A 13,917-nucleotide genomic window follows, 5' to 3' on the forward strand; every position below is an offset into this window, starting at 1 on the left:
TCTGATCAGATGGTGGATCAACGATTATGAATCGTTAAAGAGTACAATCATCAATATGATTGATGATTAATCTTATACAAAAGTTACGATAAAATAATTATTGAATTATAGAAAGATTAATTAGTAATTAGATTACTAATTAGCTTAATTTAATTGAGTATTGAGGTTCGAATCAAGTCTTTGAATTGGATTCGACTAGGTTTGACCCAATTAGGTTATAAGATGACTTAATCGCTAAGTGAGATTAATTCCTGATTTAATCAGGACTTGGCTCTATTAATTTTTTATTTGATTAAGATTTAATTAAAGTAATTAGGTGCCTAATTAGATTAGGTTCACTCATCTTTTAGGTCTAACCAAATGGGATTTGGATTAAGATCAAATTGCATTAACTCAAGATTCCAATTGAATTGGACTTTCTCCCTTGCACCTCACCCATCTTCACACCCCTCTTGTCTTCATGCAAATTTTGAATTTATGTGATGCTTTGGCATGCAAATTTGAAGTTTCTCGCCCCTCCTCAAATGCCCAAATAGTTGGGATATGGTTTGGATAAAGTTTGGTTCAAAATTGAATTCAAATTTGATTGAATTCAACTTTGAAAGTAGTAAGATAAAGCCTTATATCTTTGGTTGAATTTGAATTCCCTCAACCACTTATGGACGCCAACCTTGAGAAGACAGCTTTTGCGCATGCAAAATATCCTATTCCACCGAACAAAAGGAGTGCAGAAATTCTAGTGGGGTGTGAGCTTGTTCTGAGGTGTGAGGTTTCTTGGGTGAGAACCCTAGAATTTCATCTAGGGTTGGATCTTGGCATGGGATCTTGGGAAGAGAAAAATTGTGTTATCTAAATTTCTTTCTCTACTACTTCTTCCTCTATAAATCCTTTCTTTATCCTCCAGAAGAGTCCGAGTGATCTGACGAAGGAGTTTGATTAGCCATCAGGAGCAGATCTCTGTAAAGGAGCTCGCATCCCGAAGAGATCGTCGATCGTCGAACATCTGATTGGATAAAAAAACTTCATATGGATACCTATGGAGGTTGGATATTTGTGCGGCTATGAGCAATTAACAAATCCACAGAAATCAGTTGCGATGAATATCAACCCATGCTTAGGTATCGAGATTCGATCTCGAACTTCTTAGTAGATTTGATCTTGTTTATAGATATGATCTATAATTTTTTATATCAGATTATGCATATATTTTTATATCATACGATCTAATGATAGGTAGTTTTAGATCAGATCTAATACATGCTAGGTTAATTTGATTGAACTAAATATCAACTACTATATTAAATTTTGAAAAAAATTTAAAATTATATTCATAAAATTGCCTATGATTACTTTTAGACATTCATTCCAAAAAGAAGAATTAAGCACATCATCGACGAGCCTTTTTTCTTTACTATCCTTAGCATAAGCTGAAGTTATCCACTTTCTAAAAGTCACCATTGCTCTTAATGCATCTTTGTGGCCCAATATGCTTTGTAAAGCAATAAAATTGATAGCAAAACGTGTGGGTGCTGAATGAATTATCTCCTTCTATCAGTAAATTTTCTCATCAAATACAAAGGATAACAATGGTTATAAATATATTTTGTGATATTTATAGCATGGGCCGCAGTGTTCTTAACTGAAACTAACTTGCCAATGTCTTACATGATGAGATTAAGACAATGGGCAGTATAAGGTGACTAAAAAAGTATAGGAAAGTCTTGCTCCAACTTCTAACCGACAGTAAAATAATTTGCAGCATTATTAGTCACTCCATGAACCATATTTTTAGAACCAACGGATATGACAATTTCTTTGAACAACTTGTACAGCATATTAGTTGTCTTTGAGGTATCTGAAGTATCCACGCTTTTCAAAAATACGGTCCCTCTAGATTAATAAACTAAAAAATTAACCAAAATTTTTCTACACTGATCTGTCCATCCATTAGCCATGATTGTGCATCATGATTTTTTTCATGTGGTATAAAAGCTTTCAATATACTTTTTCACCTCATCAATATTCTTGGTTAACAAATAATCATGAACAGAATGAAAATTTGGAGCTTTGTAACCAGACCCCATATTAGCTTGGCATCTATCATACACTGATAATACTTAGAGTAGACAACATTAAATAGCACAGATGCATCTATCATCCATTTTGCCACTATAAGATCACACCTTTCAACTACTTCTTTGTTTTGCAGCAAGCTTTTTATAGTTGGTTGAGCACCAGAAGTTATTTTTGATATGAAATAATTTTTAATTATTTCTGATTGTTTTTCTTTTTCACCTTCTATATTTTTACTTTTTATATTATCTGTAGACTTGTTTGATGAGGGAGGAATTTCTTGTATGTGATCATCTTCACCTAATTGCCTATAATATACTTGTTCCTCATGTTCCTTATGCTTTGCACTAAATGGATTGTAATGTTCACCCATTTTCTTTGCTCTTTTCTTCTTCTCATCAATTGCTTGAATATTTTTTATCATTTGATGGCGAATATCTGCCGGCACCTTGCGGCATGGTTCTACTTCTCCTTTTACTCCTACAAGATGTTGTTTGAAGTGATTGATCCCACCACTAGTAAATACTTTTCCACAATACAAGCATGCCAACTTCATCCTTTTGGTATTACTACTAAGTTTAGGAGCTTCTCTACAATGATTCCATGCAGGATCACTTTTACCTCTAACCCCATTTATTTGAGAGAATGAAGTAGTACCTGAATCACCCATGGATGGCATACTCTCCTCAACAGAGGTCATTTTGATAATCTACAAAGAAAATTAAATTGAGCTATAATTTATAAATAGAAGGTAAAACAACAGCATTAAGCCATCGACATCTTCTCCCACTCCTATCAAAAAAACTTTTTTCTCATGGTCCCACGGAGTCAAATTCACGGTCACGAGTCACAAGCAGCAATAGGACTTGGAAAAGTGATGCTTCACTGTGACACAGTAGGAAAAAAAAGATTAGCAGTTACTCATCGGAGAAGGAAGCTCCAGTCATCTTCATCGGCTCATCCTCAGTCCCCACCACCGCCGGTTGCTCGATCCTCCTTCATCGTTGCCGACTTGGTCACCAAAGAGAAGACAGGATCTTGAACTTGAGAAGTCAAAGGAACAATGAATGAACAATAAATTCTTAAAGGTTAAATCAACCGTCCCAACTTTCTTCGAGACTTTAAAGTTTAAGATTTACATGATTTGTTAGCTCAATCGAGTTACGTCAGATCATGCGATTCACAATCCAACCGACCGATTCATACAGATTTAATTGGATTTTAAACATAAGCAGTTCAATTAAGTAATCGACCCGATCTCGTGGCCGAATCACTGGATTTCTGATTCTATTGGCTGGACCGAGATGGATTTAATAACTATGTTTATACCATCATGAATTTGGCCAAAAATGATTGTCCAAAACTGAAGACTGGATATAAAATTTTCAATAAACAAAAATAAAATATTTTAGCGGCCAATGAAAAGGACGGGCATCAATCACCCCTTTTGAAAAGAGGGATAACCATGAGGATTGCATAAGCCATGGTAGAACAGAGCCAACAATGATACGGTCCAAGCTGAACGTGCATTGGTTTTAGGGAAATCAACCCACCGGGATTTAGGGTAAACAAATCCCAAATGCTTCACCAGACTAATAACATTAAACTAAAATGATGTTGACGATGACAATGATGATCATAATAATTTTGGACAATGAAGTGATGGAGAACCCATTAAAACCATATAAACATACATAATAAAACTACAAAAAAATATCCTAATAAAAAAATATCCTGAATTTGCCTTGAAGTGTTACACCAGTTGCAATAATGATTTTATGATCAATATGGAACAGGGAAAAGGCAGAAATGGAGTTACATGGGAATGGGGAAGAACCACCCTTTCTCACCACCTTAGGCATACGTTTGTTTATAATACAGCAAATGCTAACCCTAAAATAGGATGGTCTATTGGAATTCAACTAAACCCCGAGAGCAGATTACCGCAAGTGGTTGTCCATGCATATACCGCCATTTCAAGCGCCATCTGAAGCAGCATTACCATGACGCGTGTTCGAATTGATCAGGCACACTTGGAATTCTTGCACTGGCCAAAGATTTGGATAGTTTTTACATGATCTTTCCTTGATTTACAAAAGGTTTGAAGACTGCTCTCATCAACCTTGCCTGTATCTGTTAGCTTAACACCGTATGCCTCCAATCGCCGAATGTCTCGCGGAATGGGGCTCTGCCATTCACCATCCCACCATGCTGGTGGGAGCAGTGGCGTGAATGCACACTGGTGGGGTTGGTGGCGACAGCTAAACGGACCGGCAAATCTATTCCAGATGTGGCCCCAGCCAATCTGATTCTTGAGACCATCTACTAATAGATTGCTATGGAAGCTGCTGAAGAATGAGAAGCTGGAACCTGGGGGATTCTCACCTAGGAGTTCAAAAAGTTGGTTATGGTTAGTACTTGAAGTTTGGTTACCGTTGGTAGTTATCTGCCCAAGAAATTAAGCTAAGAAAGGTCCGAGTGTACCGTATCTGTTGGCTGCGGCCAGTGCTGCAATGAGTTGAGCATAGGTTGTCCCTACGCGACGATGAGCTCCAGAGACAACAGCATGCCTGGCACGAGATGCCAGAAAGAAATCAACAAACGCCACCCATCTTGGTGCCGGTCCCCAATCCCTCACTCTAAAATCTAGTGGCTGAAAATTTAAAAATACATAGATAATATTTTGGATTTAAGGCATATTTTCAAATAGATAATTCAGTCAAAATTCACGATACCATGCTAGCCATAAAATGTGCAGAACTTCTAAGATTAATGCCATAAACATGACAAAAGAGACCCAGAAAAGGGGGCCTAAGTTGTTTAGATTCATGTTAGTCTGATATTATTACACCAGATCGCTTCAGATGACATTGATCCATCCATAAGTTAGAGGGTTCTTCTCCACTCTTTCATGGGAATATACAGCATAGCCCATCCTTTTAACAGATTGAGTTTAAGATGCCATGCATAATACATTGCTTTCTGATAAAGACCAGGCAGAATGGTTCTTTTCATTATATCCATTTAGGCCTACATCAAAGAGAATTCAACACCCCTATTTAAAAACAAGAGCATGCATTAAAGTGGAGTCACGCTCTATATGAGTTTTACCCCTTTTTTTTTTCCAATTCTATGAACCAGTGATCACAGGAACCTTTTATTGCTTGATTGGATTCTGGATTTTGGTATCCAAAGCATCAGCAGTCACATCAATAGGTTAGCTCATCTAACATAAGAAAACAAAACTTATGCAAATGAAGAAAAAAAAGATCAAATGCACCACATAACAAGCAATGAATTAATCCTTCAAACTCCCCCATCGTACCCTTTAAAATTCTACAAATTAAAGCATCTAAAGCAGGGAGGTTATTGGGTTTATTTACAGTCTCACTATGTTCTAGCACAAAACAGCAAAGTCAAGCACAGACCTGGTGTTTTTGGTTCATGCCTCCACTAGAAATATTCCCCTCAAACAACTTGTAGTTAAAATGAAGAACCTGCTTTTCTCAAAAATAAAAAAATAAAAAAAAAGGTAACTGCTTAGAATAAAGCAAATTTCGTTGTGCCCTTCTGTTTTGGTAATCAAAACTGAAAAATCCGAACAGGCTTAAGATTGTGATGCTGAACTAAGTCCTAAACTATCAACTAAAGCTTCAAAAAATACATACAAAAGACTAGAATAATCCAAAAGAGCCCATAAGCTATATTCATTTACCTCTGCAAATTCATTCAGGTACGGTGTAATTTCCTTAATAAACGAAGGTGTGTCAGAAGCCAAAACGACTCTTGGCTTTGCAGTTCTGTTCTGATAGCTATTCAGTGCTCTCTTAATGCACTGAACTGCTGCCTTTGTTGCTCGTAGAGACCTTCAAACAAAAATAAATAAAGTCTTCTTCAGTCATGGAGTCAGACCATTTAGTTGAGTTATTGATATTCAGTAGTTGGTGCAGGTTAACTACATATCTATAATTATAACAAAAGTCCCTTTTCCAGGAATGCCAACTCCTGTCCTTCATCCATAAATACTCTCTTGTAAAATGTCCCTTTGTGGTTCAGTTCTTGCTCTCTGTTTCAGACAGTGGCAATGTACTTATCAATTACATCTCAGATGGAGATCAAATCCATCCATGATTTGTCTTACATGCATCACATGTGCCCAACGCCAGTGCTGATGTTACTGTTATCACCAAATATGGAATATATTTCACAGGCATTGACAACAAGAGAAATCTTAAAGAAAAAATGCCAATGAAACCAGTTGTTAACCCATACCATGCAACAAGTAACAAAATGATGTTTCCACCTCCTCTTTAGTTTTAAGTAATATTCTCTTTTTGACTTCTGCAATGTAATGATTACAAAAGAGATTGTACCAGATCAGCTCTTACGTATTTTGATTTCATAAACTGGTTCATGTTGTAGCACTCATTTGAAAACATCACCATGTGCTCAGAGAATAAAATAAAATAAAACAAAAAGCTTCCATAGTGCACGAATAAAATATTATCTCGTCATCAGTGAACCTTTTGAAACAGCAAAGAGAAGCTCATACTAATACACATAATTGTAAATTTTCAAAAAAGATCAAGTGTTACATAAAGGAGGCAAATAAAAATTCTTTAATCTTCATATATATATAACAAAAATCTGAATAAGTCTGCATGCCCCTTCCATGCCCAAAAATTAACCCTCACAGATTTCCAAAAATGGCAGACGGACAACAGAGTTTATCAAAGATGCAAGAAACAAGCACTCAAAAGAATGAGAAGAGGGTTACCAAACACAAGCTAATACAACTTCAAAATGATTGTTGAAAACCTTACCCACTCAAGCTAAAACCAAACTAGGTTGACTTGGGCCCTGTTGGGGATTGCTGTTGGCAGTAGAGTTTTTGGAAGTAAAACTTTTGAGAAGTAGAGCTTTTAGAAATAAAATTTTTATAAAAAACTGTTTATTGTTTGGTAACCACGTTTATAAGATACTTTGAAACTTTAACATATATTTCGTAACTAAAATAAAAAAATACTTTTGGTATGACAAAATGACAATAAAAGATATTACATAATATTATATAGTGGAGAATAATATAATATAATATATTAAAATATTATTATATTATATAATATTATTGTCATAAATGTAACATAATATTGTAATATAATATAATATTATTATAATTATAATATAATTTGTAATGTAATATAATATTTTGATTATAATCTAATCTAATAATACATTATAATATAATATAATATAATATATTATATTATTTTTAAAATATTATTATATTATATTGTATTATTATAATATAATAGATTATCTTATATGTTTATAACTTGAATAAAATATATAATATTATACTATAATATTATATTATTATAATTATGGTGTAATATATAATGTAATATAATACAATGGATTATAATCTAATCTAATAATAATTATAATATAACATATTATGTTATATTATTATTAAATATTATTATATCAAATTATATTTTATAATATAATAATACTATAATAGATTATGTTATATGTTTATAATATATCCCTAAGAGACTTTGATTTCTCTTTTAACAACCATGATCATGCGAGTTGTACATGTGAATTCAAATTAACCAACAAATTGATCAATATTTCAATATTAATTCAAAATATTTATTCAATATAAAAATATTTATTATTCAATATATGATATAAGACGTAATGAGATTTGTTAGTGGATATTTTGATCATTAAAAAATTTTATTTAAATTAAAATAGCTTTTCAACATTAATGTCAGAAAATACTTTTGGGGAAGTTTCAAAATGGAGCTTTTTCCAAATAGACGTTTTCAACTTTCTGATAAAATCAAAACAACTTTCCGATTTTTTACCAAATATTACCGTATCATTCAAAATTGCTTTTGGAGGGTCTGAAAGTACTTTTTAATACTCTAAAAGCTTGGCCAAACAGGACCTTATTTTCTTAAAACCCAAGTTTGAGCTTTTGGTTCAAACGAAAAACAAAAGTTGCTCCCCAACATTAGAAGAATGAAAGTTCAATTCCTAGAAGCACTTTAAGTTCCATGAATGAAAGTTGAGTTCCTAGAAGAACTTTAAGTTTCATGAATCCTAAGAGAATGAGATTGCTAAATAGATCCTTTGTGACTAGAGCAGCATGTCTCTGCAAGACCGCAACTACCTAGATTCCATATGAAAGGACAATGAAATATTGAATAAATTATTCATTAGCAAGTGAATCCAAAGTTTTTTCAAGCAACATGAAGCATGCAACATGCAAGAAAGCAACCTAAAGTGTGAACATCAAAGTAACTTGCAAATACAACTGGATGTACTAAAGAACACATCCTACCTGTTAGTCAGCATGCGCATGTGCAAGGCAATATCTGGATCTGCTCCCCTTATGACCCAATTAACAGCTTCTTTAACTACTTGTGAAGGAGATATGATGACATGCATAAGCTCCCCAAACACATTAGGCCTGGACTGAAGAGACTCTGGCTGTCCAAAGAGAACTGAAGCAGCATTTTTTGTTACAGGATGTATATTCTTCAAAAAGAACTGCACCGCCACTGCATCAGTTGCACCTTGAAACCTGTCATTAGCAATTAAACAAGACATAATGGTGCTATCTAGCATGATGTATGGTCAAATTTGTTTATTTGCAAGCAAAGATGTTGGAAAGACACAAGATTGCTTAGCAAGCATGGGATGCAAGACAGCATGCAAAAAAAAAAATAAACAAGGTAAAACAAACAAAATAAGCTAAATGCCATTCTGAGATACACTGTCAAGAGGACCCCTATTATTCTTCGTACATAACAAAGTATTCTGTGATGATGAATTTTGGTGGCTAGTAAAAGGAATGTTTTCTCCCAGAACTTAAATGAGTCAAACACAAACAGTCACTTCTGAAATTTAAATTTCATGAAGTTGGTCCAAGTCCAAAGTTATATGCATTTGCTGAAATAGCTGGAGTATGGTTGTAGAAAAATTGGACTCCATCCAGAGTTCTTCATAACCATCCAGGTCTGGAACGCTACTATGTCCAATTTTCCAACTGTCGAGTCTAGATTTTCTTAGTCGTCTTGAACATGAGGGGCCCAACACAAGAGAGAGAGAGAGGGCCTGGGGGGGAATTCATATGTATGTTTCTGTGTGCATATATGTAATTGTATATGTACGTAGTATGTATGTGTATGTATATGTGTACTTATATGTGTATATGTGTATGTGGAGAGAGAGATGGAAAACGGCAAAGGAAAACTTTCTTAAGAAACTTCAAAGACAGTTCCTTCTAATAGAGCAATGCCAGAAACATATTTTCCAATCACTATGTAGTCAGAACATATTTGGTTGCAATGGATGAAAGCAAAAGAAGAAGGAAGGTTAAACAAAACTGTTAAACAGGAGAAAGAGTGAAAATTATCGGTATCTATGTGTTTGATTCATCTATTTCTACAGGAAAAAACAAAAGAAAAGAAGTTTTTGATGTTTAGCAATATGAATAATGGAGAAGGAAATAAAATAGTTCAAAAGAAGAGAAGACCATATTTAATTATGTATATGTGATAAAGAAAGACTCTGAATTTGGGATGTGGAAAAGGGATTGTGCGTTTTCCACTTTTTGTTGGAAAATATTTTTCTGATATTGTTGTCTTTTAACAGGCAAGCCTCTACTGTGCCTGAAAGCAAATGAATGAAATGCTTAACAAAAGCTCCTAAAGGCAATATCAGACAGATGCATCATTCATGGCATGCACAAATACAACTAAGGTCTGAAATCTTGGTCCTGCGTAACGTACAACAGGTTACCAGTTCAATATGGTATGGTTGGCATGATATGGTATGTGCCCGATACCGAGACAGCTCCTAATCCCTTTTTCTCACTTTTTATCATGGTACCACCCGAAACTAAGCGATACAGGATGGTACAGCATGATACACACTCTTGTTTCTGGTGATGCTGGAATTTATAAGGGGCTCTCCTTGGTTTGGACTGATATGGACTAGTTTGAGTCATATGTTGAACCGAACTTATGGTACAGTATACAGGTTGGTATAGCAGACCTTGAATACAACTATGGTTGCAATCACTATGCTGGAAAATGTCACAACTTGAAATAAGACTTACCAGATAATAGGCTGCTTCCAAGCCCTCCAATTACTACAAAGAACATTTGTTTCGCTTGGATGTTCGAAATTATCCACTCTCATTATTAGATCTCTTCCATATTTTCTAGCGCAATCATTCTTCCTCCATAAATGCTTGACTTCTTTTAGAGTAAATGAAAGGTTGGTATAAGAAATGTAATCTCCAAAAGGATACAATCCCCTGTCAAAGAAGAGGAAAAAAATCTCTGCTAAGGACATACTTTCCAATTATTAGAGCTCATTTATTGCATCTTTCACTTATTGCAAGCACAGCTAAGATATTGACAGCTTATGTTCTCTGCAACAAGACAGTGGAGGAAATCCAATAATTGAGCAATACACTAAATAACAATCAAACAGTGACCTGAAAATGCCAAGAGATGGGACCAAGCCTAAACAGGCCTAATTTGGTGCACGCACACACACACACACCAAAAAAAAAAAAAAGAGAAAACAGAGCTAAGGTGATTTAGACAAAGAACAAAATGGTCCTAAATTAGATACTGCTCAAAGTCATTAAAAAAAAAAAGAGTTTGAGAGAGAAACCATGTGCCTGGTTTGCCCGATGATCAAGGAACGATTTAACATGACACTTAATGCTGCAGCAGTCAAAATCTTGTACATTTCATTTCCAAACCCTGCTTCTGATGCTTTCCCTATCACAAAACCTTGTCTGCAAAACTGATGTGGAGGTAGCTCTCGGACTCTAGCAGCTCCTGACAAGTTAATTAAATGAATGAACATTGAACACGGACACCCATCTGATAAATCACGTTGTGCCTACTCAACACTAGAGCATCAGTCACATAACTTAAATAGACTGCACTTGGGTACTGGTTTTTAAATTACCAAAGTTCATTCCACTGTGTTTTAGGATGGTTTAGATGAGTATCATTCCATAAAATCAGTTGCAAATTATATCATCAACCAGCCATGCTATAGGCCCAAACTCAGTTTGTGTCTCTCAGTTGCATGCTGTCCATGTCCGTATACATCAATAGTAGTATTTCTGAAAAAATTGTACAGATAAGGTGCTCATATATTATTGAGTCTGGTTGCTAGAACTGAACACTCATTTCCTTTGCAAAAAGGAAAACATCAAATAAGTGAAGCATGACCAAGCAAAGGAACTTGTGACTAAAAATTAAAGATTACACTCTGGTTTCTATAGGTCTTAAAAATGAAACTAACTTAAATTTTGCAGAAATTGTACAGAAATTCAAACATGTAGAAGAAAGCATTGCACATATACAACAGGTGGCTTGTAAAAGCAATAAAGACACAAGCATATATTATCCATTCTTCAAGTCAGACGAACAGTAAATCCAAATAATACAGCTAGCAAATATCAAAATCAAGAACAAAAGGCTACCAAACATCTGTCAAATCCATATTACTGTGGTAAACTACCAACAAGCTAAGCATTGAGCCAATATACATCACAAATGAATGATTATAGTAAGTAACATCAAAAAGGTTACAATGTCTTCAACCTAACCCCGTTCTATTACTAACATTGATAACGTTATAAATATATGTTTGCGTGTGCGCACACGCGCGTGTCAACTGCTATAAATGCAGTATGAACACTAAATGTTGCCAACCACCATAACTGGTTCACTAGAAATTTTAGCACTTTAAGGTTATGATCAATATTCATATTGATATTCTAAAGATTGAGGTAAAGACCAAACTCTCGAATGTCAGGCTAGGATACATGTGTCAAGGCAAGGTTACTGCAGTATACCATCAACAAGCCTAATGAATGGCTGCTCTGATAAACCAATATATGGGGTGTGGTTCTAATTGATGTCATCAAGAAGATTTTAATGGGTTCGACCTACCTCTCTTATCTTATAAGGACAGATGCTGTTATACAATATATATTCAAATATGAGCATTATAATGGTACTACTAACATTTAAAACAGATTTGGTAGATATTATTGTTACTTTAAGATCTCTTTTTTTCTTGGTGTAAACTTTATGATCCTCTTTAGTTACTGCTTAGACCCAAACTGTCGAAGTATATCTTGCATAAGACACATGTTACACTGTTACATGTCACTATAGTAAGTCATTAGACAGTTAATTGTTTAATAATAGGTACCATAGTTACTATTGCTGAAACTGACCCTTAATACCCACCTTTGAAATCAGATCCCCACATTAACATTTCAAAAAGGAAACTTGCTTGCCTCTTTGGGTCCTCCCACAACACTTGCTCCAATCGCTGTTTTCTCAGAAATATACCTCCATTATTTTTTTTCATTTTGATGCTCCTCAACCAACAAAATTTAAGGTAGGAGCTATATCATCTACCATCTTAACAGATTAGCAACGCCATCCACTCTATCCAGCTAACTGTATGAGATCAATCACTCCCACTCCTACAATTCTCCTTCACCAATTATGACCTAAATCCAGTTTCCTCTTGATGAACCATAGAAAAATTAGCAGACAAAGCTGAAGTTGGTTTTCATTAGATGAATTCTTGTTGGAAACAGCACAACTACAAAAAGCTGATAGATTTAGGCCGTACCATGGTGATCGAAGTGGCGCTTGATGATCTCTCGGACCCTCAAGCTCTCCCTCTCGGATCCCCCAGCGAAGACCTCCCCCATCTTCTCCACGGAGGCGCACAAGGGCCTGCGATCCCCACTCTCCACCTTCTCCTTCACCACCGCCTCCTCGTGCTCCTCCTTGCCCTCCTCCTCCTCCATCTCTCCCTTCTCCTCCTCCTCCTCCTCCCGATACCCAGGCCCATCAGCCTGGGCTCCGAGGCGGGAGGGCTGGACGAGAAGGTCATCGAGGTCATCGTCGGCAGCGTCGGAGGGGAGGTGGGGGAGGTCGTCGGAGGGGTGGACGGATCGGGTAGAAATCCAGAGGAGGAGGAGGGCGGTGGAGGCGGCGCCGAGGAGGAGGAGGGATCGGGCGAGGCGAAGGCGGTGATGCCTCCTTCGAAACAGCGGCAGCGACCCGAGAAGCCTCATCCCCGCTTAGATCTCTCAAAGAAGATCGAATCCAGGGCTTTTATGGGGTTTATCAAAGCATACCAAATAGATCTGTGGATCGTTACCCCTGTCCATTTAGGTGGCGTTTGATGCATTACATATGTAATATTATTATGATTACGTGATTGAAAAAAAAATATAATTATTTAATAAAATAATAAAAAAAATTATATTATAATATTTGATATATATAATAATATTATTATAAAATAATAAAAAATTTTATATTATTATATTTAATATATAATTTAAATTATATAAAATATAAGATAATTTTTTCAAAATATCTCTATCTTTGTTTATTGATTATTATCTATTTTCTATGATGATAATTTAATTTTAGAATCCAACTATTTTTGATGATATTATCACTAAAATCATCCATTACATTTTCTTTCTTATTTTCATCAACCGGAACTACTTATAAGTTATTTAATATAGATTTTAATTTGTTCATGTTATATATTGCTCCAAATTATTCTTTCTTTGTATATCTCCCGTGACAGTTGGAAATTCTAATTCGGGTGAATCTCTATTTTGAGAAGATTTTTTTTTCTTTAAAAAAGAGGCCATCTTTCTTTTGAAGCACAGGTTCGAGCATGCGGAGGAATTTCTAGGGTTTTCTTGTGCGGGCCTGTTTTCTGGTCGTTTTCCCGCGCGGGTTTGCTCTCTGG

General features: G+C 35.3%; 1 protein-coding gene across 2 annotated transcripts; it reads right to left on the reverse strand.

The window, feature by feature from the left end:
* Positions 1 to 3,792: 3,792 nt before the first annotated feature.
* Positions 3,793 to 13,302, reverse strand: LOC105051033 (uncharacterized). 2 transcript variants are annotated; one of them, XM_010931297.4, is made up of 8 exons: positions 12,772 to 13,300; positions 10,784 to 10,946; positions 10,211 to 10,411; positions 8,429 to 8,671; positions 5,789 to 5,939; positions 5,502 to 5,570; positions 4,558 to 4,726; positions 3,793 to 4,458 (listed from the first exon to the last, which is right to left on the reverse strand). In XM_010931297.4, the coding sequence occupies exons 1-8, from the start codon at positions 13,220 to 13,222 to the stop codon at positions 4,097 to 4,099; spliced, it is 1,809 nt and encodes a 602-aa protein (XP_010929599.1). In that variant the 5' UTR covers positions 13,223 to 13,300; the 3' UTR covers positions 3,793 to 4,096. The 2 variants fall into 2 exon arrangements, with proteins under 2 accessions (XP_010929599.1, XP_010929600.1); XM_010931298.4 differs by lacking the exon at positions 5,502 to 5,570 and having other exon boundaries at positions 12,772 to 13,302.
* Positions 13,303 to 13,917: the final 615 nt, after the last annotated feature.

The sequence above is a fragment of the Elaeis guineensis genome, chromosome 9, assembly GCF_000442705.2.
Source record: "Elaeis guineensis isolate ETL-2024a chromosome 9, EG11, whole genome shotgun sequence".
NCBI lineage: Eukaryota > Viridiplantae > Streptophyta > Magnoliopsida > Arecales > Arecaceae > Elaeis > Elaeis guineensis.

Excerpts from the sequence above, each read along its gene's own strand:
- LOC105051033 (XM_010931297.4), bottom strand. The coding sequence starts at position 13,222 with ATGAGGCTTCTCGGGTCGCTGCCGCTGTTTCGAAGGAGGCATCACCGC. Across the intron at positions 5,940-8,428 it reads ATGCGCATGCTGACTAACAG|GTCTCTACGAGCAACAAAGG; the intron begins GTAGGATGTGTT and ends TTTTGTTTGAAG. Across the intron at positions 4,727-5,501 it reads GCATGAACCAAAAACACCAG|CCACTAGATTTTAGAGTGAG; the intron begins GTCTGTGCTTGA and ends TTAAATTTTCAG.